Genomic DNA, 25,424 nt, shown 5'->3' on the forward strand with positions numbered 1-25,424 from the left:
ATCATGTATCAATTATTTAGAGGGCCTAAATATATAAATTTGCAATGACCCTCATCTCTTACCAAATCACATAATCCCTCTTGGATTTTGTAGACATAGGCACATGTGAGGTGGTGATTGACTTGATTGGCCATCCTTCAAATATGGTCGGAGAAGTTTGATGCTTAGCTTCTTGTTTCTGGCATGGCATTGATCCATATCATGGTGTGGTTATCATAATATGCTTCACAAGGTATAAAGAAATTTTGAGTCTAGGTGTCTTCTGTTTTTACTGATCCCAAAAGAAGCACCTTTGGACTTTCAAATGGGTTTTTTCATGACAGGGTCATTGTAATCATCATACCCCTTTTAAACATAGATTAGCTAAAATCCTTAACAATTGAATGTCAACTTTCACTGTAAAACTTTTTGATTGAAAAGTGGTAGACAATTCATGTTTAGTTAATCCATTTTCTGTACCAAATTTATATTCATCCATGATAAAAGAGAGAATCTTCTCACCATTGAGGTTCAAGCCTTTTGATTAACAGTTTCAACCTTGTACAATACCCAATCACAAGGCCACATTAGTCGAGAGGAAATTCTCTATTATCCAAGAATGATAATCCAATATCATTTCTACCAAAATAATAATAATAATAATTATCCCATTTCATTTGTCTCTTTTGGATATCCTATGGGGCATTTTTTTTAAATGACACATATAATTGCTGATTTTTTAATTTTAATCTTTGGAGCCCCATTTTTGCAAATTAACACATCTGTTGGAGCCCTGGTTTGCAAAATTCTCAAAATTTTAACCGGGTAGCGTTTATTTTTCCTTTTCAAACTTGTTTAAATACCCGCCAACTGGAACTAAACCCACAACAAACCCTCTTCCCAGTTCCCTTGACGCGACAAATCTTCCCGACAATCCAACTGTTTCAATCCTCAAACTATATTTCTTCTCCAATCTCTTCAATCTTAGCTGAACTGAAGCCTCTTCTGCTGTCTGATACATGTTCTAGTGCCCTAGAACACTACAATTTAGTTACATTTTTTCCCACATTTGTAATACTCATCAGGGTTTTTATCATTCAAATTGGAAAATGTTGAGGGAAGAGGAGATTGTCGTCAGGGATGTCACTATTGCTGGCCTTGTCGTGAGCGATCGCATTAGCAGAGATTTATCTGCTCAGATCGACCTGGAAGAGGCCCTTGAAGCCGCTAAATCCGCAAGTCATGCATACTCGTCTCATCCCAGAGAGGTGAATTTCGAAATATTCTATGAAAGTTCAAAACGAAGTAAACAAAAAACTAAGCATTCTTAACATAACGTTGACGCATTATCGGGTGCAACTGTTTTGGGTTTCTGAAATATTGTCTGCCTCGGAATTCTTTTCAATTGGGTACCTAAAACCATAAATCTGAAGTGTGTTGACAGATGGGTTGGGGGGGGGGGGTTATGTCAAGTGGTGTACCTGTGCTTGTGGGTGTTTCTGGTTCCATATGTATATCTGTTATCTTTTTCAAGGTTTGTAAGGGCACGTGTGGTCTTTCTTAGTGGTGGTGCTGGTGTTGGTTGTGAGCTCTTTTATTCCTTTGTTTTTCTCTCCTCTTCTATCTCCTTTTCTACTCTATTAATAAAACTCTTATATATTTTTTCCAATAAAATAGAACTATGAAATTGTACAACCATCCTAGAATACTTATACATTCAGTCTCTTCCCTATTCTGCAGTTGTGGTGATATGCTATTAGTTGAAAGTATAGTGGATAAAGATGGGTTCTGAACCCGGGTCTGTGGTATCAGTGCTTGTGAATGTTGACATCGTTCTGTTTACATGTTGTCTGCCGCTGTCATGTTCTTGACAGCTAATGATTTTCCCGTTACTATGTTTAGTTATTTGTGGTGCTTTCGACTGATGTCACATATGTGCAAACGGAGAAAATTTGATCCTTTCTTAAGTATCGTACTTCATTATTATGGCTATTTGCTGTATTATTTTTGTGTTCATTTTCTGATGCTTATATGATTGTCCCTATCGATCTGATTACTTAGTGGTTCTCTCCTTTTAGACCTCTAGGATGGTTGGAAGTAGAAGCTGTTTCTCACATTTTACTTGTTTCATTCCATTTAGTGGCCTCCTTTGGTTGAAGTGGTCTATACTTTGGAATTACGTCCTGTGCTGACTGAAAGATATAATGCAGCTGGTGGGGAAGGAATGGCATTATGTGGAATATTTCCAGAGTTACGTCGAGCATGGGCATCGGTAGATAACTCTTTATTTCTTTGGCGTTTTGATAAATGGTGAGATTTTCTGTCGAAGAGCAGTTTGGAGTTTTATTTCTTAGAGATTTTTCTGTCCCATAGAAAATAGATTAAGACTATAGGCCTGTAATCTATTTGATAAATTTTAGGTATTCGATGATTGTTCAATTATTCAAATAAATGCTCCAAGAAGGTATACTGGTAGAGTGCAGCTTCTACATTGACAAGATGTAGTTCTTGGTCATCAACCTTCTGCATGTGCAAGGGACCTCTGGAAGGTTGGAACCAGGATCAAGGATGATTTGATATTGCCAAAGAAGACAGTTCAAGTTCTTGGGAAAAAAACATTTTAACTTTATTATGTTGCTCATTCTAAACTTGGTGGTCCCATTTACGAAGACCTAGAGGTTTGGCACTTGGAGGGTTTGAAGGGTTCTACCTGACGCATATGCTTCATTGAACAACCAATTTTTTACTTTCTATGATATGTTTCATTGAGTATTATATTTGAACTTGAAGACCATTCCCATTATTGCTCTAGTCTAATTTTGTTATTACGACCTTTTGTTTGTTTCTATGGTAGTAGCCACAAGTTGTCCTACTATCTTGTAATTTGGAACTATCTTTCAAACAGACTCTTCCACTCTCTCCCTACCTTGTTTCTGTCAAATGTGAGATGAAGTCCAACTGATGCTCCAAAAAGGCCAGTGATGATCATAGAAGTAATTTGACGAAAATTCCTGCATCATAAAAATCTTGAAATTTGAGTTTCAGCTAACTCCAAACTATAGCTAGTCTAAGATCTTATCTTTGTGTGCTCATGCTTGAAACTGATCAATGGCTTCTAGTTTTATGTGCATGCTACTTTGTGTGCTGACATTTTCTGTTTCCTTGGGTCTATATTTTACCCCCATAATGTTCCTTTTCATACAGGGATGGTCAGTGCCCTGAATACAGTGGTGAGGAACAAGCTATTTGTGCTGTTGGCCTGGCCAAATCTAAGCCTGGCATCTTTATCAAAACCATCCAGCATCTCTTAGTCCTAGCAAGTCTTGTTGAGGTAGGTTTGACATAGAATAAAGAAAGAAAAAATGTTGAGATAGGAAAAAATATAATTTTTTCTTTTATCCTCAAATCTTTCTGTGCTTATTCTTTTGACTTGCTCCCTTTCCTGTTTGTGATATTAGTTTTTATGTCCATGGGAATAGCCTCTATGGTATGGACTTTCTCTTTTCTGTCTTTATATATATATATATATATATTTAATTCTAAATTTTTGTAGTTCCTTTGGTGCTGATGCTAGTGGTTACTGATGAACCTCTCTTTATTGCGGTTAGTTGGTTCTTGTAGGAGTATGCTGCACCGGTAGGGGAGATGGAACAGATCCATATGCTGAGGTTTCACTACAGCCCTTGAAAGAATATACAGTACCATCTGATGGTGTCACAATGACATGTATCACGTGTACAGATAAGGGTAATATTTTCCTGGCTGACCGTGATGGTCACATTTATGAGATGCAGTATATGACTGGCTCAGGCTGGCATAAATGCTGTCGTAAAGTTTGCCTTACAGCAGGTTTAGGAAGTGTTATTTCAAGTTATTTTTCTCTACTGCTTCATTGATTGGTCCGTTTCTATCTGAGTATATATGATGGTTAAGTTAGACTTGCTACTATGTTCTTTTAAGCTTAGATAGGCTGCACTGGTGTTACAGGTGGGTTGTACCAAATGGGTTGAAGTTTGGAGCTATTGACCCCATCGTTGAAGTGGTTGTGGATAATGAAAGACACATTCTCTATGCAAGAACAGAGGAGATGAAACTTCAGGTGTTTGATCTGGGGGAAGATGGTAGTGGTCCACTTAAGAAAGTTGCAGAAGAGAGGAATTTGATCAATCAGAGGGAAATACCTTATGGGGGCAGACAGTCTGCTGGATCTAGAGCTGCTAACCAGGCAGCAAAACCATCAATAGTTCACATTGCACCTTTATCAACCGTGGAATCAAAGTGGCTACACCTTCTTGTTGTTTTTTCAGATGGTAGGAGAATGTACCTTTCCACGGTTCCTTCTAGTGTGAACAGTGTTGGAGGTTTGGGTGGACTAAATATCTCTCGTCAGAACTCAGAAGCCATGCTGTTTAAAGGTTGTAACAATCAGGCCATCAACTCCTTTAGGGGTCGCTAGTGGGCATACCTTTGGAGCCATGTCTCTTGCTAGTTGATCACAGGCTGAGGATCTGTCTTTGAATGTAGAAGCGGCATACTATCCTGCAGGCACTCTTGTCCTTTCTGATTCCTCGCCCCCATCCTTGTCCGCTCTTCTCATTGTGAGCAGGGATTCAAGCACACAGTCATCTCTCTCAGGTAGTTTTGGGACAAGTTCAAGGAGCTCTCGGGCTTTAAGGGAATCTGTATCTTCACTACCTGTAGAGGGCCACATGCTTTTTGTGGCTGATTTACTCCCAGAAACAGCTGCTACTGTGCAGTCACTGTATTCAGATTCGGAATCCTTTGGATTTGAAGGTTTAGGAGAATGATGTGTGAAGCAATCTGGAAAACTGTGGAGTAGAGATGACGTGGCAATGCAACATATTCTACCAAGGAGGAGGATTGCCATATTTAGTACCATGGGCATGATGGAAGTGGTTTTCAACAGGCCAGTGGACATTCTGCGAAGGTTGTTAGAGTCCAATACACCAAGATCAATATTAGAGGATTGTGTTAATCGTTTTGAAGCAGGAGAAGTGGCGGCAATGTGTTTAATGCTGGCCCATACTGAAAACATAATAACCAATGCTGTTGCTGAGAAGGCAGCTGAAGCATTTGAAGACCCAAAACTTGTTGGAATGCCACAACTTGAAGATTGTAATGCATTTTCAAACACAAGAACACCCCCTGGAGGCCTCAGCATGGGGCAGGTTTTTCAAGAGGTTGAACCTATTTTTTCTGGTTCCCATGAAGGACTTTGCTTGTGCTTATCTAGGTTGCTTTTTCCTGTGTGGGAGCTTCCTGTTATGGCTGTCAAGGGAAATGTAAGTTCTGCCGCTGTGGAAAATGGGGTGATTGTTTGCAGACTTTCTGTTGGGTTGATGGAAGTCCTTGAAAATAAGATTCGTTCATTAGAGCAGTTTTTAAGGTCACGAAGAAACCAAAGGAGGGGACTCTATGGTTGTGTTGCTGGTCTGGGAGATGTAACTGGTTCCATTGTAGGACTTGGTGACCAGCGCATGGTAAGAAACTCGTTTGGTGCTTACTCCCAAAATAATGAGTCAAGTGATGGCGGGACATCTAATAAACATCAGCGCTTTCCATATAGTCCTGCAGAACAGGCTGCCATGGAGGTAAATTGAAATCTTTGTTTGGGCTTTCTGATTCTCTAATAAGTGTTTGTTCACTTTCAAAGTTCCGTTACAAATTTTGGTATGTCATATTACAGGTGAGAGCAATGGAATGTGTGAGGCAGTTGCTCCTTAGATCTGGCGAAGCACTTTTTTTATTCCAAGGTTTTGATGTCAGTCTGCGGCAATCATTAGTTTAATTGACCTTTCATCAGCTAGTTTGTTCTGAGCAGGGTGATCAGCTTGCTAAAAGGCTTATATTTTCTCTTATGGAGGTAATTCATGAATTAGCTATATTGCAAACTCCCTGAGTAAATCTTGTAATCACCTGCTCTGGTTTTTTAGCATTCAACTGAATACTTAGCTGTATAGTTGTCAAGGCGCTGCCTATGCACCTTCTTCGGTCCAAGGCACCACCTTGATGCTAGTTAGGTGTCACTCTGGATGCCTAGGCATTGCCTTGTGGCATAGTGACAGCACAGTAGCACACCTTATATTATATAATTTTTTTGACACTTAAACACAAGTTTTTCATTGATTTATGTTTATTGCTTTGTTTTTTTTATGAATATGCTTATATTATATCCTCAAGTTTGTTTATTATGTGTTGATTTTCACATGTTAGGTCATTACTAGCATAATTATATCATATTGCATTGATGTGACTTCTATTTTGCATTTAAGCATAATTATATATTGTTGTATTGTACATACGGCACACCTAGGGTGCCTAGGTGACACGTAAGTGCCTAGGCACCCCCTCCAACCGTACAACGTAGGGTTGCCTAATCACTTTGACAACTATGCTTAGCTGTTTGCTGAGTATTTGTTAGCTCAATGTTAGTAGTGTGTTAGATTACCATGTTTTAATTTTCAAGTCCAATTGCTTACAAAATTAATGCCATTTATTGTTCCAGTATTATATTGGTTCAGATGGGCTGGGAACAGTGGATGCTATCAGTGGGAAGTTATGGGAAGGTTGTCCAAGCTATTACAAGGAGTCTGACTACAAATTTTATCTTTCTGTCGAGAGTCTTGAGAGAGCTGCAGCCACAGCTGACTCTGAAGAGAAGGAGAATCTGTCTAGAGAGGCTTTTAATTTGTTAACTGAAGTACCAGAGTCAGTGGATTTGAGCAGCATATGCAAACGATTTGAAGATTTGAGGTCTACTTACTCTCATTGTCCAAGACTGTGCTGTTCATTTATTGCCCCTATTCTTGCATTTTTACTTGTCAAATCACAAAATCGACGGTTTATGCAGGTTTTATGAAGCTGTGGTCCATCTAGCATTGCAAAAGGCAGAGGCTCTTGTTCCTGCGGGTGATGCTTTCAGTGAGAAAATTGAAGCGAGCATCCAAGAAAATGCCCTAGCAAAACATGAGCCGTGATGCGAGATAATCACCAATGCTTTACGTTCCCTGAGGAGGGAATTGGATTCTCCCGTTAGACCTGTTGTGCAACCTATCCTCGATAAAGCCTCTTGGGACAGATACATACACCAGATTGTTCAGCTTTGTGTCCAGTCACCTGACAGAGAATTTCATGAGCATTTGTACAGGACAATGATTGTTCTGGGCCTTGAGAATGAGCTGTTGCAGTATGGCGGTCCTGATTTGGTGCCTTTTCTTCTGAGTGCTGCCCGTGAGCCAATACAAGAGGTATTGACTGCTTTAAATTTTCTTTGAAGACCAAATACTGAAATGTGAGGACTTCACTCAGTGACTCCACGATAGCCTGAACAGAGCAAAGCTTGAATATTTTGGATTTTCTTGAGATAAATTTCTTGCATTGATATAGACTTCTGTTTCCATTCATATTACTTATTTGAAAGGCTGTTGGTCTCATTTGAATATGAAACCTGAAGATTCTTTTGAATATCATTTTATATTATCTTCTTTTTTCTCATGCTTACGCCATCGTCCTTTTCTAGGGTCAGCCTGTTTCAGCCATAACCTCTGGATCTTCTGCTATGGATCACTCAGGATCACTGCTTACTGCTAATCAAGTCAAGTACTGCGAACTCTTGGCATGGTACTATGTATTAAAGCGGCAGCATGTCCTTGCAGCTCGTGTATTGTTGAGACTTGCAGAAAGACACTCCTCTGATGCTGTTGATGCCGCTACACTAGAACAAAGGTGTTAATAAAATATTTAGCTGCTATTCTTGACATTCTTGAAATGTAATTCTGTTCCCTTCCCTAATTTCTGTCCTCTCTTACTCTCTCTCATTTTATTTTATATATGTATATATATATATATATTTTATTAACTATGTGATTTTTCTAACCACGTGTTTGATGATCTTCTAATGAGTTCATCTCATCTCATTCAAACCAGGAGTCAATACCTCAGTAGCGGTTATGCAGGCAAGGAAGGCAAGAGATGGTGATGGTCTTGCAAGTTCAGCAAAAGGTGCTTTTGACAATGGGTTGTTGGATTTGCTTGAAGGGAAGCTTGCTGTTATTCAATTTCAAATCAAGATCAAAGAGGAGCTGGAGGCTATTGCCTCAAGGGTAGAAGCTTTGTCTGGTACTTCTGATTCTGCTCCCGATGACTCTTCCCCTCAGAGGAGTCTGGTTTCTGATGCCAATCTTGCAAGCACAACACGGGAAAAGGCCAAAGAGCTATCAGTGGATTTGAAAAGCATCAATCAATTGTACAATGATTATGCAGTTCCATTTGAGCTTTGGGAGGTTGGTTTTCTCATTTGTGGAAGAAAATCATTAAGATTGTTAATGTTTAGGTTCGGAATTTTGGGTTTCGACCAAAACCTGTCTGAAACTTCAAGTGGTCAATTCGTTTTTGGCCATATATATATATATATATATTTTTTGGGGTGGGGCGGGGCTCAATGGCCATATTTTGGCCTGAAACTTTACGAAAGCTCTAATTAAGTATCTCTAAACTTATTGGGACTTTTAGATTGTAGAAAAACATAGTCAAAATAGTAGTTTGGTTTTGGACCCTAGGTTGTTAGTGTATATCGCCCCCTGCTATATACTTTTTCTAATGTAACTTATTCTACACATAATTTAATGCAAGAATTCAAAAAATTCAATCAAAGCAACTCAAATATGCATTAGGAATGAAGAAAACCCAATTAATAGTACACTTACAAGTAGTCAAGTCCAAGCATATAACTGTTCCTCCGATTCTATGTTAGTACCACATAGATTGTTGCCGTTGACGAAACTGTCCCCCTGAGTCTATCGCAAAGACGTCCATGTCATGGTATGCCTAAGAAATTCCAACACATCAGCCTGAAATGTGTCATTGTCGACAAACTCTAGGCAACCCAATCTAGGATATCGATCATTGGACCGAGTAGACGATTGCCAATGTGGGCCCATTGAAGTTGCTCGGTGGATCGGGCTGATATGTTTGTTGGGGGGTTCAGTATGAGAAGATGCTATCCACAAAAGAAGACCCACCCTGTGATTGACCCTCATATGCAAATGGGTACTGAAGAAGACGTATACTTCTCATAACCACTGTACGCACTATCGTGGCTGCCCATACCCACCATATCCACTATTCTTCTTTGGTCTCAGGCCTCCAAATGTTAGACAAGATCGTAACATCCTTATCCTTTCTATCCTCTAGAATTGGTCTAAACTGACAATGCAAGTCTCTCGAGTAGTCTGAATGTGTGGGGGCATGTGCACTGTGGCCAACATCCTATGTAGCATGATTGAACTGAGTCTCTCCTGTGAATTGGATGGGCTCTAGCTCAGGCTCCACCTCTACATGGTCATACTCTCAGAAAAATGCAAATCTATCTTCCCCATTAGTAACATCATCACCATCATCATCATATCCACCAATAGATGGGGACAATGTGCGAGTCTGGTTATTGGAATGCGACCAATCGATGTAACACCCCGCTAAATTGGGACCCAAAAGGCGAGGGTGTTTGTGGGTGAACTCGGCCCTCTCAAAAAGGCATAGAGTCGTTAACATTGGCACCCATTTGGTTAGTTATCTTGTGGTTGGACCTACCACCAGGCTTATCCAACATGGGGTCACCTTGATCCTTCATCCTCGTAGAGGGGACCCTTCTCATCTGAGTCCTCTTGGAAGATGTTCAAAGCTCAATTGGATCTTTATCATTTTCATGACTATGCATATGTGCTCCATCTTTAGTGTCATGTTGTAGTGCATATATATCAAGTGCTCCAGCTATTTGTGGCCAATCAATTCTGCCTCTTGGAATGGATAAGTGAGAATGTACTCTAGTTGAGCTCACATCCGGAGGTGGAACATGTTTGAGCAATCTTTCTAAAGTTAGGTGTATCACTCCCATATACATTCATCATTCACCTACTTTAGATTATTCTAGGTAAGTGATTGGACTTTGTACATACTTATATGAATCACAGGACTACCCTAACCGGACTTTGCAATTGCACGACTGAATGTCCCATATGAATCCTTGAAGCTCTTTATTTATGTCCATTTCAAACATTGGTAAGTTAGCAGTAATACCAAATCGAGTAATTACATTGATTAGAAATACTTAAGGAACTACAAGTCTCACCTCCTATTTGCACTTTGATTGTATAGATGGATTTGGCTCCACATTGGCCACCGCCTCTTGAACTGCATCTATTAGTTCTTGATTTATCCCAAGTTTGTGCTTGTATTGGTGCCGCGGATTGAGATAATAGGGTAGAAATGATACAAAGCACTTGTCAATGCTTATGAGTTATGAAGATGTAAATGGAAAGTAATTTGACTTAAAGGACTTAGGTAGTGAAAATAAAACTCACCAGCCTTATGTAGCTTAGTTCAGGAAGCTTTCGGTTGTAAGTTTCGGTGGAGGATTTCGAGTCCCAAAATGGTCAAAGTAGGTCCTGAAATTTCTAGGAAACCTTATTTTAGGTCTATACATAGTGGAACCCTCAAAAAAAAACCCAAAATAGTAGTTTGACTTCGGAACTAGTTTGGTAGTATACACAATACACTGCTGTATACATTCTCTAATATGGCCAATTCCACACAAAGTTTAGTACCATATCACACAATTTAATTAAAACAGCTTTAATATGTATTAGGAATTGATAGACATAAACTTATGAACCATTTCATAAATATCAATGCTATACATCATATATGGTTACTGATTCATTACAAAGAGTCAAAGATATGGGAGTCAAGAATACAAGCAAGCTGAAATCCAGGTAGTCTCCGACACTTTGTTCCACTAAGAAATGGGAAAAGGTTCTCTGAGCCTGAGGCGTACTGCACACCCTCACACATGAGATTATTATATTATTTCTTTTTCAATGAAAAAGAATGATTTAAAAAATCATTGTGAGAGGGTGTAGAAGACCCTGCTTGCTCAAAGAACCCTCTCCCCTAAGAAATATAGGTGATTTGACAAAAAGAAAAAAAAAAAAACCAAATTTGGGATTTTTTTAGAGTTTTCCCATTCTTATTGGCGAAACAAGTCGAAACTCATGAAGTAAGTCAAAATTTCGACCCATTTTAATCTAAATGCTTTTATATGCACTGTTTTTTATCGTTTCGACCGAAAATCGAACAAAAACGGAAATTTCGATTCAAACTTGATCAGAATCTTGGTAGTTTCAACAAACTATTGTTATGTTTATCTTTCACAGATTACTCATTTACTCTACTATGATGGGGGTCTCCCCAGTGGTGAGGCAGTCTTATTCATGTCTTGGTTTTATCTGCTAAGGCTGCCTGTTGTTTAATTGGCTATAATTAAGATAATGGTATCCTTTTGTATTACTGTCTGTAAGGTGGGGAGTAGTGATTTCATCAGAAGATGCATCCTACCATTAATGGAGAAAATAAAAACAATTGCAATACTTTTAGTTCTTAGTCCATTGTATTTATGTTTCATATATAATCATTGCAATACTGTCTGTTATGTGGGGAGTAGTGGTTTCATCAGAAGACGCACCTTTCCATTAATGGGGGAAAGAAAAACAATTGCATTACTTATAGATGTTGGTCCATTGCGACCTAGTGGTTGCAGTTTCAAGTAAAAACAGCCTCTCCACGAAGGTAAGGTTGCATACATTATGAACCTCCTTAGACCCAGCAGTGGCAGGAGCCTCGTGCACTGGGTATGCCCTTTTTATATAATCATTTCTATTCACATCTTTTGATCCGTCTGCTGGTGTTTTCATGTATTAGTTATCGTCCTGTTGTTTGATGGCCACAGTAATCTCATCTGCTATGTTTCATAGTTGTCAAGGCGTGCTGTTGTCGCCTTGAATTTTCCCCCTCAACTGCCTGGTTTGTCTAGGTGCTGTGACAACTACGCTAGGTTTCTCTCTCACAGAATTCCTATTTTATTTTTCCCCCATTATTGTCATCTTCAATGTCCTTCTTTTGTCAGGGTTTTTCCCCAGTTTTCCCTATATATATTTATCTATATTATATCTTCTGCTGGAGCATCTCTTGTTATTCCCATATTTGCTTGTAAAATCATTTAATTGTTGATAGTCAGGCATGGTACATCAAGTTTGACAATTTCTTCGACATGCTATTCTGCTCACAGATATGTTTGGAAATGCTCTACTTTGCTAATTATTCTGGAGATGCTGATAGTAGTATTGTCAGAAAGACCTGGGCCAGAGTAATTGACAAAGCTCTTTTAAAGGGTGGAATTGTTGAAGCTTGTATGGTGTTGAAGAAGGTCGGTTCTAATGTTTATCCTGGAGATGGAGCTGGCTTGCCTCTAGATCCACTATGTCTGCACCTTGAGAAGGCTGCACTGGTAACGATGTTTAACATTTACTGAAGTGGTTTCTTTTAGTTGATATTTCTGGAACTTGCTAATTGTGAAGTTGTGATTTTCCTCTGATATTGTTTATGTTGATTTGGTGTGTTTCTGTTAGTGAATATATATGTAATGTTTGCTTTCTATTAATAAAGTGCCCATCTGTTTTTGCAGGAGCGATCTGTTTCAAAAGTTGAACTTGTTGGAGATGAAGATGTTGCAATGGCTCTTCTTTCTGCTTGCAAGGGTTCTGCTGAACTTGTGTTAAGCACCTATGACCGATTGCTATTGAATGGAGCTATATTACCATCACCAAATCTTAGGTTGCGCCTTCTCTGTTCTGTGCTTGTGGTCCTTCGTGAATGGGCGACGTCAGTGCTTGGGCAGAAAATGGGAACTAGTGCTACTGAAGCTTCTCTTATTCTCGGTGGAGCATTATCCTTGGAGAAAGCTGCTGTCATAAATCAAGGAGTCTGTGATAAAATCGCTAGTGCATCTAACAGGTATCATACTTTTTCTTCTCTCTTTAATATCCTGAAGTAAATAATTATGTTTGCTTTCCAGGTTATAACCATGTTAATTGTACTTTTAGTTCTTACAACTTCTTCAGATAAGTTTCTCTATGGATTTGATTTAGTAAACTCTGCTTCTTCACCAACTGTGTGAAGTGGCAAACAGTTCGTCATAGAGACTGGTATTAACTATCAATTGAAAATATAAGCCCAACCTGAGGTATTGGAATTCAAGCCCAGCCACGTCTAATGCAATCTGTTGGGAGTACGATGTCTTGAATTTCATCTGTGGAAAAAGTGGGTTGATTCCTATATAGGGTTTCGCTTTTTATTTGTAGTGAGGTTTCTTTCTCTGCAAGAAAGCTGAGAGAGGTGTGAGGACGAGCGTTGTAACCCTATTCTCCATTGATAGTGAAACATGATCTCATCTCACCACGGAAGTAGGCACATCTGGCCAATTCACATAAATCTGTGTACATTGTGTGATTGATTGTTCTTGTTTTCCCATTCTTTTTTTAGGGTTGTGTTTCTACAACCTGGGATTGGGGATTTTTGAGTTTGAGCTCAATCCAATCAAATTAATCTAGTCCTTTGGGTTTGGTTTTCTCAGGTTGGGTTGGTCTTGAGTAGGTTCTCAGTTTTAGTAGGACACATTGCGGACTGAGGCAGTAAAAGAGGCCTATTTACATCATCATCGAACAGAGCCTAAAACAAAAATTATTCCATCATTTCCTCAAAAAGTAATAAATCCAAATTAATAAACTCCACCATCATGGGCATGTATGGTAATTAGTATCATTTTATGGCACATATATGTACTATCATTATGTAGCACATGTCTATGGCATACACAGAAGGCTTGGGATTCCTTGGAATTTTTTTTTTAGGGTGCCCTGGAATGCAGAATCAATCCCAAATAAAGGAAATGCCCAAAGTACCTGTACTGGAATTGAAAACCAAGTTTTGGCTTGGGTTCCAAACTGGTTCATAGAGGTTAATGCTACTGTATCACCATGTGCAACAGACATCATATCCTCAGCAACTGTAGTAGTTTTTTTTTTTTTTTTTTTGGTGTGGGGGGATTATTGGCTTGATATCTTCATTTTTTCCCCAATTTAGTTGTATTATCCATGAAGATGAAGCTGGGTGTAGATATAAATTCTGATAAATTTTCATCCTTGAGTTTTGGTAGGCACACGACGAGTTCTAGCTTTACCTTCCACAGAAAAAGTTAGGTGCATCCAGTTGGTGTGATTTACTGAACAGCTCTCAAATTAGTTGTCTATTGTATTTGTGTTTTGTTTGCATTCATCATCTTTAGATGCCACAAATGTCTAGAGTTATTAGTGAGTAATCACACGGCAATCATGTCAGGGTCTGGTTGAAGCCATTCCCTATCATAAGGTCCCTTCATTCCAAACCTACTTAGATTGTGTACAGCATAGTTATGTTCCCTATTTACGTAAGTTACATGATTTAAACTCGGTAATAAGCCCAGAAATCTCCTACTTCAGTCCATGTCTATTTCGCTATCTTAAAGCGTTGGTAGCTGTTGACATTGCTTTTCTTTCCCCACTCAAGCAAGAAACTACTTGCAGGTTCATTTCTCTGCTCAACAATGCTAAGAGTAACTGGCTTGTTGCCTCTGTTATGTTTTGGATTGACATTTGGGTCCTGCCAAATAGAACTTGCAGTTCCTCCAGCCTTAAATTCCATTTTCTTTTTTACTATCACTAGATGTGTGAAAATCCAACTTACCTACAAATTCCTTGCAAAATTTAGATTGTTAACATACCAAGAGTAGTAATAGTGGGAGGAAAATTTGGCAAGAAACAAAAGAAGTCTGCTCAGTCACTGAGAATGTTTACATGGTTGTGTGAGCAAGAGAGGGAAATCCAAATTCTAAGTTATCCATTGTTTTATTACAATGTTGTACCACCCAAAAAAAAAGGGGGGGGGGGGATTGTATATGGTTAATGCTTGATTTTCTTTAGTTAGTTGAGTGATTAAACTTCAATAGAAAAAAATTATATATTTTAACCTGAATATTATTTGGGACCTGGGGAAGCTCTTAAAAATTTATTGAAATAATTACAATAATAAAGAAGAGTAAAAAATAACATAACCTGCCTTACCCCAACTCAGAGAAACAGATCACACCTTCTCAACATGCAAATGAAACCCATCAAGAATTAAGAATTTACATTCGAAAAACTGGCAAGCCACCTTTGTCTTCCCAAATGATTTACGAGTAAGACCACTCAGGGAGAATCTGACCTCTAAGAAACGTGGAACTATCCACGACTTCGCAATCTAAACTTCAATATTTAGCCGGTTTCATTGGTTGGCATCTTGTGTCTCAATTTTGTTATTCCGGCCTTAATGGAAGATATTTATAATCTTCATTCTTTCCTGTTGAATTTTGGCATGGCAGGTATTTGACTGAAGTAAGGTGTTTAGCTCTTCTACAGAGCCAGATTGAGGCTGTTTACCAAGGTTTCCGAGAACTCGAAGAATCACTGCTGAGTCCATTCTCATTTGAGCGATTTTGATTTTTCATGTATAATGATTCAAGTTTCGTGTAAATCCAATAAGGAATTGCTTGTTTCCAATTTAATTGATTGAACTACATTCTGTCTGATGAGTTGTGTAAGCGGTAATAAGAATTTTGAAATTATCAGGCAAAGAATGAGGTGCAAAATGAAAGAAGCGAGATTATAGCTATGGTTTGTAGTTGCAGTCTGGATTAATGGTTCAAACTTTTCCACAATATGCCTCCTGTGATGAGATGAAACAAAGCAAAACAAGGGCGCTTCACTCAACCTACAGGAAAGTGAAGGTTTCTTATCTGTAACTTCCAGCTCTGCTCTCACATATATCATATGCACTGGTAAGATGACTAAACGAACGGAGCCCTAGGTTCTGTTAAAAGTTAAGGAAGTGAAATTTCAAATTCCAAACATGATTATATAAACTGCTAAATTTCTTACTATATTTAGGAATGATATTTTTAAATGTAATTTTTACTCATCAAATCCCATAGATTTAGATAAAAAAAAATTTATAACTAAATATGAAATGACTTTGAATTTAGTGACAATCATATGAACAATGATTACTAACCCCAAGGGGTTAGCGCAGTGGGCTTTGAGGGGACATGGTATTCGTCTCAGGATGCGAAGTCTCGTAATCAAATTTTCGCCATTGCACTTAACTTTTTGGGGCCACCGCATGAGTTTTCCTCTTGGACTGACCCGGTCCTATGTAAGCAGTATCACAATGACCTTAGGTTTGAAAATTTTTCCCCCCTAATATCCCTTGCAACCAAATGGAGCCCCAAGGGCTAGAAAACAATCCCATGGAGAATAATAAAGAGATTAGATTTAGATTCATGAACAGAAAAAAAAAAAAAAAAAAAAGGGGCGGGAGTGTCAACCTAACCGCTTACGTTACTAACAATTGATTCAACAAAAGCATACATTCAATTGCTCCTCAACCAAAAGGGTCGCAGATATGCTGCTAGGCTACAAGAAGATGAAAAATAGAAATCTCTGAAAAATTTTACCCTGTTGGGTCTTTTTTTTATTATCATCACTGTTATTGTACTCACAGAGAATATAAATATTTACTAATTAATCTCTGACATACATTTTTCACTTCCGATCTCCAAAAAGGAGCAAAAAGAAAAGGAAAACCCTAGATGATTATATAATTCTCATTCCTTTTTTGGTAAGAGATTATATAATTCTCATAGAACATTTGAAAATAGAGATGACGAAACTAAAAAAAATAAGTAATGTCACACTCAAGAGGATCTATTGAACATATACTTCAGCATTGGAGACCCATCGATGGGACCAGGAATGTCTACGGAGGCAGGGAACATAGGTATCTATCACTTATGAGACTCGGGAGATTAACCAGATCAGCTGCATCATTATTTTGTACGCTTCCTGTTGGAAAAGAGCTCAGCCTCGACACGCTTGATTTCGTCTTTCAGCTCTTTCTCTGAATGCTGTGAACTGTCACTTTCGCTAACAGTCTTAAGGCTCAAAAAATGCTTCAAACATGAGAGGTACTCAGCTTTCGCTTCAGTTGTAACAGCAACTGGATTCTTTGTTCCATACTGCAACGACCATAAGTCAAATAGCAAAATTCCTCATTTTAATATCTGGTTCTATCTTGGATGAGAAGCGGAATAAGTCCAATTAAAATAAAAAATGAAATGAAACATCATGCTTTAAAAGGGATGAAAAAAAAATTGAAAATATCTCGCTTCCAAGTAGAGATTTGGTTTACAATCTCTCCATCATAAGGAAGTATCCAAGAGAAACATGAAACCCCAGCATTAAAGGTGTAAACAATATGAAAATTAATTTAGTTCTCAAAATGTTATACAGGAATAACCGAACAGATGCCCATGCTTAATGTTTTCAACCACCCAGATCTTTTTTTTTTTTTTTTCTTTTCCAGATGGGTACACTATTGAAGGGAGTGAGAGGGGGGGAGGTGGGAGGTAAGAGACCCGAACTCGAGACCTCCTGGTGAGTGTGGGGCCTGTGGGCTTTGCGCACCACAACCTCACCAACTGCGCTGACCAGTAGTTGTTAACCACCCTGGTCTTATTTGTTACTGGTACATTGACCAAAAATACATTAAGAGCCATCTCAGATTGCTGTAGTCAATGGCTAATTGATTTGATTCTTTGACAAATAAACATTCTGCCTTCAGGATAAAGGAATATAAGTTGGATGCAGCATTATTTTAACAAATTTTCTACTGATATTCTCGCCACATTACTTTCTTTGACTTTTTATTTATTATTTTATTATCTTTTCAATTTTTTTACAATTAGCAAAGCAAAGGAAGGACATGATCCCAGGTCTTGGCATTATGCCTTAAACTTTACTAGCTGAACCAGCTCGCATGATTTCAGTTCTTTTCTGACTCATTCACTAAGCCTGATTTTTCAGTTTCTTTGGAACTCCCTAATATCACATAAAGAAAGCAATGCAGTGCTCGGTTGAAATGAATAGAAAAGAAAGAAAAGAAAAAGTCATTCCTTTATCTGTCTCTGGTGTCCCTATCCATGTTACCCTACCATTCAAAAGTTAAATATCTCATTCAACTTTAACTTCACTGAGCCTTTTGGTTATCCCCTATAGCAACCCCTATTTTTCCTATTTTGCATGACTTATTAGCAATCAATACACAATAAAATTTATTACTGCAATAATCTATTATACTCAATTTTAAACAGTGTAATTAAAACAGAAAGAAAGGTAGATCAGTCATTTTTTAAGTTATTCTTTAATAGGTATTGGAGTCATAAATTATTTTCCTTTTAATCAAGAAATTATTCTCCACATTACCTCAACACAATGCTTGGTGGAATCTGATAGTAACCAGATTTACATTTTTTGAATTCATGGCAGCGTGAAGCCGTACCAAAAAATGATTGTTGGCAACACTATCAACCACCATAACATACTTTCAGAAACTTTCTTTCCTGGCCACACAATAAGTAATGGACCTAGGATTAAGAGCAATAAACAACATCCTTTAAAGTGAGAAGTCCACTCTTGTCACATCCTGAATACCTCAACTGGGACAAGATATCCGTCAGACACACCAATCTTGTTATGCCCGTGCCCTAATCCGGTCAAATTTGAACTTTTGTAATAGGTCTCATGCCAGATGTCGAAAGTACCAGTAGGTTCTGGATCGTGGCAACCTACCGTTTGGAGGGAAAGGATGACCCTACCTGTTAATGAAGTTCTTGCCGGAACCACTAGAAAGGATTCAAACCTTCCAAGCCTAAGCAGTGAGTGACCTAACACCTCCCTGCTTGACCCCCTTGCATGGTTAAATGAGATGGGAAGACCTTGCACAAATCCCTAGGGAACCCTCCTAAGGATTGGCAAAAGAGGGTTGAAAGCTGGAAAATACAGCAACTGGGTAGGCCACAGCAGCACACCACCAGTTGGACAGTCTCCTACAGGTGACCTACTTCCGGTGGCCACTACTGTGCAAAAATGCTTCAATTTCCTGTGAGACCCACTACGCGCATCGTGGCCAACTCCACCCATACTCCAACCCTACATGGAACCTTTCCTTATGACTTGCACACCTTGTGAGTCAAGGTAGTGGGTCCATGTGACTTGGCCATCGGCACCTATCCTCCAACACTATATGGAACCTTTCCTCATGACTTGCACACGTTGTGAGTCAAGGTAGTGGGTCCATGTGACTCGGCCATTGGCTTAAATCAGTTTGGTTCCGGAATGATGCACAGGCCTTAAGGCCACTAGATATATAAGGGAGAAATAAGCACATTTCTCACTTGGACAAAAAGTGGGAAAGCGAGGGAAAGGTAAGGAGAAGAAGAGGGAAAAAGGGAATGGAGCTCCCGGCTACTTCGGTTGTTTCCGGTTGCCACCAAAGGAAAGCATATACCTTTCCCAACCCCAGTTCCTTCTCATTTTGGGTTTTGGGTAGTTAGTGAACCGTGGATTCGCCAGGTTGGAGGCATACGCCTCAACCCTGGTAACTTTCGACAGCCGGGGTGGTGTGGATTGCACTCCTCCGCATGATTCCTGGAGCTCAAAAGTGAGCTACCCAAGCCTTGGAGTCATTTTGACCCAAATAGTGAAGTTAGGGTTTCGTCCGTTTAATTGACGTGACTCCTAAATGGCTCGGTGGAAATGAGATCAACTAAGTTTAGATGAAAGGTGGGAAAAGCCACTATGATCCCCACGGAACAATCCTCAGCATTGGACCTGAGATGGTGAAGCCCCGTGAAGTTGTTGAACTTCTGGGTTGGTCATCGGCAGGACACTCTCCTCCAACTGGTGACATTTTGAGGTCTAGATTAGCCTTTATTCACCTCACTGGCTCGACATAGTCTCCAACTGATGACCTGCAATTGGTGGGTCTGTCGAACTGTCAATTTTGATAGTTTTGACACTTTTTAGGAGAACCTTGTGGGATCCCATGGGTACTTTTGACATGCATTAATGCCCGTTTACCCTTGAAACTAGGACAAAGATGAGGTGAGGCCTAGTGGGGTTTGATTCGGGTATCCGAACTTGGGAATTTCACTCGGCCAGTCAATAAACAAGGTAAGTGGTGGCCTGATGTTCTTTTAGAGTGTTTTATCTTCTAAAACTGTATGTATGCCATAGCAATCATGTCTAGTTTATTCAATTACATGTATGCTATCTGTGAACTGTATCATGTTTTTATTAAATTTGAATTTTATATATGATTTTGATTGTGACAAGATCTGGTGTGATCGAGGTGGATTCCGGCACTATGATCACCATGTGGATGATTGCATCATGCATTAGGTGTGCATTAGAGTAAGCTATGGCTATAGATGCTTGGTGTGGCCGATGGTAATTCTAGCACTGCGTATCCCATACTAAACTATATGTGTGTTAGATAGGCTTGGGCATGGATGCGATGTGGCCAATGGTGAGCCGGTGTCATATTCCAGTATTGTATTTCATACTACTTAATAGAAGGCATGTAGCATATTGTGGTTAGGTCTCATTCCCTATGCCATGATCCCTTGCATAGGGTGTGAGGTGTCGGATAAACCAATTGTGGTATGTTCGATGAACCCCTGCAAAAGTCACTTTGGCGGTACGATGTGATTGTTGACGGAGGCAAAAACTAGTCCGACGTGGCTAATGGTAATTTCGGTGCCGCGACTGCCAAGAGGGGGTTATCAGGAATTTGCTAGATGACCGATGGTCACATTCCAGGACCGATAAACTTCTAACCAAGACTAGAGTTTGTATCACTAGGTGATCAATGTGCAATTTCCAGGACCAGGGATACAACCTAATGCATTGTAGTGGCATGAATCCGACTTATTTGTATGTTAAGCAAGTAAAAAGAATTGCATCATTCTCGCATCATGGCCTATATGTGTGTTTGCATGAACCCCGTCCCTTACTGAGCTAGTTGGAGCTCACACCACATGCGCATTGCTTTTTAGATGATAATATAGGTACCGTTGTGCCATTGGGCAGTGACAAATCCTCTTTGATGGCTGAGTATGGTGTGGCGACTGGTGGACACCAGAGCTTGTGGAGCACAATCCCAACTGTGCTTGCAATACTTGTGCGTATGACGCACCCTGAGCCGAGAACAGAGTTGTCTTCTTCAATGCCATATTTTTGGATGTTATTTGGTGGATTATTATAATTATATTTTGGTGAATGTGACGAAGAAATAAACTTATGTAATATATATTTTAACATTAGTTCTTTCACAATGGATTTATATGTTCCGCTTATATTTGTACTCTGACTCCGTTGCTACGATTTTAGATGGTTCAGTTATATTGTGGTTGTGATAGTTAAAGGTATTGTTATTCGAGATCCTGGTAAGAATATAGGACAGGTAAGCGTCCTACTCACACCGCCGGTATCCTAGCGGGAGCGGGTTGTGACAATCTGAACCTTGTATTATTCAATATGTTGCTCAAAACTTCCAAAATTTGATTGGGTGAACTATAAACAAAGAAATCAGAGATGCAAGTTCAGTATGGGCATCAATAAACTTTTGAAATGGTTGATCTTGATCATCTATTCAAAGAAAAAAAGAGGTGTTGATTTCGGTCAAGAGGTTGAACAAGCTGAGAAAGCAAACAACACCCAAGCAGAGCAATTGTTGAGACAAAAAATGAGCTTGAGTCATCGTGTTAAGGCAAATTGGAAATTATTGTCTTCACTTATTTTACAATGTAGTTGTCTCTCATGAATCAAACAATACCAAAGTCGAAGAAAGTGGAAGATTAACATATTGTGAAGTAGAATTTTTAGACCATGAAATTGCCATCTAAGTGAACAGAGGAGGTTATGAAGATTAGGAAAATCCCACCACTGTGATGGTTGATGAATTTACAGATTCATTTAGAACTCATTAAGAGAGAATGAATAAACAGTCAGAAAATTGTGGATCAAGAAGGACCAGACCCATTTTGATGGTCTAGAAGAATTGAAGAAAATGTTAGGGGCAAGGTTCAAATATTGGGTTTCGACCCTTGGGGAGACCGAAATTTCAGTTGAAATATGGGAAATTTCGAGGAAACTACGGAAATTTTCCTAGTTTGGTGGAAACTTTGGTTTTGACCCCCAAAATGTGATTTTTTGCCTATTTTTTGTGTACGTCCTATTTTTGACATTTCTAACCCATTCACATAATTAGTTTCATGGAAAAAAACACCTAAAGTCATACTTGTGGTGTTGACAGAAGTTTGCAAATGTGTGTTGATTCGTTGATTGAAATTATACTACATTAGTACATATATAAATTACTGAAAATGTGAAATATAGTATTAAAAGTTTAAAACAAATAAAACATAATATAAAGGATCCAAAATAAATAATAATATTACATAATTGTGAGTTCTCTCTTAAGTCTCAACAGTTAACAGTCAACACTCAACGGTCAATTCCAAGTAGAATGTCTAGGCGGTTCCTCCACGAGCTACATACCACCGCAGATGTCGTAGCCGCTCCTTTGAATGCACCACATATGAGTCCCACGACATGTTTTGGGCTCAATGTTTGGTAGTCTGTCACTGCCCATCTATAAGATGCATTATCGACATTAGCTAGGTATCCCAGCCTAGGGAATGGCTCAGTCAGTGATAGGATGTGGATGTGGCACGCAAGGTTGGGATGGATACCCAAAGTTACTGTCAAAAAAAGATGACCCACCACCTGAACTACCCTCCTGTCCAAATGAAGTAGAAGATCCACCAAACTGTCCATACCCACCACCATATCCAAATGAACCTGTGCTCTCGAAGGACAGCACACAAGGTTTGGGAAAAATGAGATTTACCTTTTTGGTCCAAGCTCCATTCCTTAAGTAGATTTTCTATGAATGTATAAGATCCAAGCTTAGAATGAAGATTTGATGGCACAAGGCAAAATCTTGTGTTTTCCCAAGTTTCCACTTCACAGAGAAGAAATAGAGGGAGATGGTCGAAATTTTGGAAAAGGGAAGGCTTGGTTTCCCATTTAAGAAGTTTTTATAAAGGCTGACCCATTGGTCCACTCGAAAATTCTCACATTTCAAGGAAATTTCCCACATTTCGATCAAAATGTGGGAATTTTGGTCGATATTGGTCGAAACAAGTGACTTTTAAAAGTTACCTGGTATTTGGTATCGGAGTCTTGGGATACCATTGAAATGTGGAAAATTTCGACGGTATCAGTGGAAACCTTGAATCATACGGTATCAGTGGAAACCTTGAATCATGGTTGGGGAAACTCAGTAAAATGGTAGAAGAAGAGGGAAATCAAAGCTGGGTGGAAAGGAGTAGAAGCGATGCAGTGGGTGAACTACTTGCATCTGCGTTGGTATCATAGTTGTCAAGGCATCACCTATGCGTGGCCTTGGCATCCGGGTGGTTTTTTGGGGTCTAGCTGCTGCTTTGGCACTTATTTACGCCAGATATCGTTTGAGTAATTGAGTTTATAATTGTTATTTCATTTATATAAGATTTTATTCATAAATATGAAAACATCCCCAAATGAATCTGATAAAAATAATTAAAAATTCAAATTCCAAAAGAATAAAGAGTTAACTCCCCAGTTCAACAACAAACATTGAATTTCCGGTTATAGAGGCGATTTCAACTTTCAAATGCTAGGGATTTTCTCAAATCTAAAACTTTCATAAATCTTCTTGTGAAAGAACATCACTAAAAATCAAGAGTGGTAAAATAATATTTTGTATGAAGTCTAAAAATTTATTTCCATTCAAGGCAATTATAAACAGCTTTCGCCCACACCAAATAAGGTTTGACTAGAACATAACTCCTTCAATATAAATCATATTTAAGCAATATTGGATTAATTGGAAATCTGGTTTTGTGCTCTATCTAATACAAAAAGTTTCATATACAAATAAAATTATTTGACCACTCAAACTTATTAAAGAACAAGAACACTTCTCTAAATGTTGATTTTTTATGACTTGATGCGACTTCATGTGGATTTTTTATGACTTGATGTAGCTTAATGTTGATTTTTGACGATTCAAGGTATACGTACCATACTAAAAAATGTTAGAAAAGAGGGTAAATACAAAATAACACTTGGGCGCCTTGGTCACCTAAGAAATACCTAGGTGGGCGACTTGTGGCCTAAGCGCTTAGCCCCCCCTCCACCTCCTTGGGTCGCCTTAACAACTATGTTTGGTATGCTAACCTCATATTTAGAATGGACAAACAGAAAATAAAGGACCCATTGTTGGAAAAGGAATAGAGCTTCTTAAGTGCTTTTCTCTTTGATTTGCAATAATGTTGATCTCTAAACATGAGCTTAACTCCAAGAACTAATAAGGTGTCTGCAGTTCAGTTTAAACATATTGCCCTCCTGGGTGTAAAAATTGGCTAATGTTTTGATGGATTATAGAGCTACTTATGACAGGCATCTGGACCTTTAGTTTTCATTTTAATTGCTTTTAGCTCCCACCTTACTTGGGAGTTTAGGTCCTCTTTGTCGACCATTCAATTGTTTCTCTTTTCTATGGTATTGTACGCCCTTACGCCCAACAACTCAGATGGATGTAATATTCTGGTATAAAGTTGATAACATGGGAAGAAACAACTCTTCAAAAGATGGGCTCAATCCAATGGTTGGATCTCAAGAGCCAGCATTGTTATCTTAGCAAATAATGAACAGATTTGAAAAATCTATGTACCTCTTTGAATGCTGAAATACATCGTTCAAGAGCATTCTCAGCTCCAGTGGGAGAACACTCGTCCTGTATTTAAAAAAAAAAAAAAAAAAAAAAAGGCATCATCTAAGTTAGAAAACAATGACAAATCAGATTGTACAGTTGAGAAAGAAAAGACAACATCAAGCAAAAAACTGACCATTGATTCTTGCAATTCTTGCTTAGTGATTTCTAGAAGCCCAAGAGCATCAAGTGATTGTAACTACACATGCATCCATGATCCATCAATTACATATTTGAAAAACGTTTGACAGTATAAGAATTTATGTCATTAATCAAGTTGATGTTGATTACATCTACCTGTCACAAATTTGTCCAGTCTTAAGGTACAGTATCAGTCATAGACAAACAGAGAAAAAATGGATACTTCATTATTTGACAATTGAAACCAAGATCCAAACTGATTTGAAGATTTGCCGGAAAGCTTTTACAGAACTCAAATAACAGACAGGTAAATAATAAAAACTGCACTATTGGATTCTTTGCATCCCGTAAATTATAGACATAACAGGACAAAAATGTGAAGCAGTTTTTGAATATTAGCTCCTGAGATTCAGATTGAAAATTCATTGAATTATTTTAAATAAAGGGAGAGGGTTGGGCATGCCGCTAGCTTTCCTGCATCTAGAGGCTCAACCAATGGGGTGGGGGGTTTGGGATGGGAGGGCATGGGGGTCATTTCCAAAGTGGAGGGAGAGAGAGAGTGACACAGGCTGGGCACCCCAGCAGCATGCCCATATTTTCCCTTAAAATAAATTTTTAGCAGTTCACCTGTTAAGTCATAAGTGATAAATATGGTTATA

At 38.8% G+C, this 25,424-nt stretch overlaps 1 protein-coding gene and 1 pseudogene across 4 annotated transcripts in view; one reads left to right on the forward strand and one right to left on the reverse strand.

Moving 5' to 3' along the window:
• The first annotated feature begins 882 nt into the window (after nt 1–882).
• On the forward strand, nt 883–15,579 carry LOC122092857 (annotated as a pseudogene).
• An 828-nt stretch (nt 15,580–16,407) lies between these two features.
• The window catches only part of LOC122078960 (kinesin light chain 3), a 35,698-nt gene continuing 26,681 nt past the window's right edge, over nt 16,408–25,424 (reverse strand). For all 4 annotated transcript variants that reach the window (XM_042645183.1, XM_042645175.1, XM_042645169.1 and 1 more), the window contains 3 exons: nt 24,761–24,823; nt 24,586–24,648; nt 16,408–16,981 (listed from right to left, as the gene is read on the reverse strand). In XM_042645183.1, coding sequence (XP_042501117.1) covers nt 16,793–16,981; nt 24,586–24,648; nt 24,761–24,823 — 315 coding nt within the window. In that variant the 3' untranslated portion in view covers nt 16,408–16,792. The remainder of the gene's footprint in view (nt 16,982–24,585; nt 24,649–24,760; nt 24,824–25,424) is intronic.

The sequence above is a fragment of the Macadamia integrifolia genome, chromosome 1 (assembly GCF_013358625.1).
Source record: "Macadamia integrifolia cultivar HAES 741 chromosome 1, SCU_Mint_v3, whole genome shotgun sequence".
Lineage (NCBI taxonomy): Eukaryota > Viridiplantae > Streptophyta > Magnoliopsida > Proteales > Proteaceae > Macadamia > Macadamia integrifolia.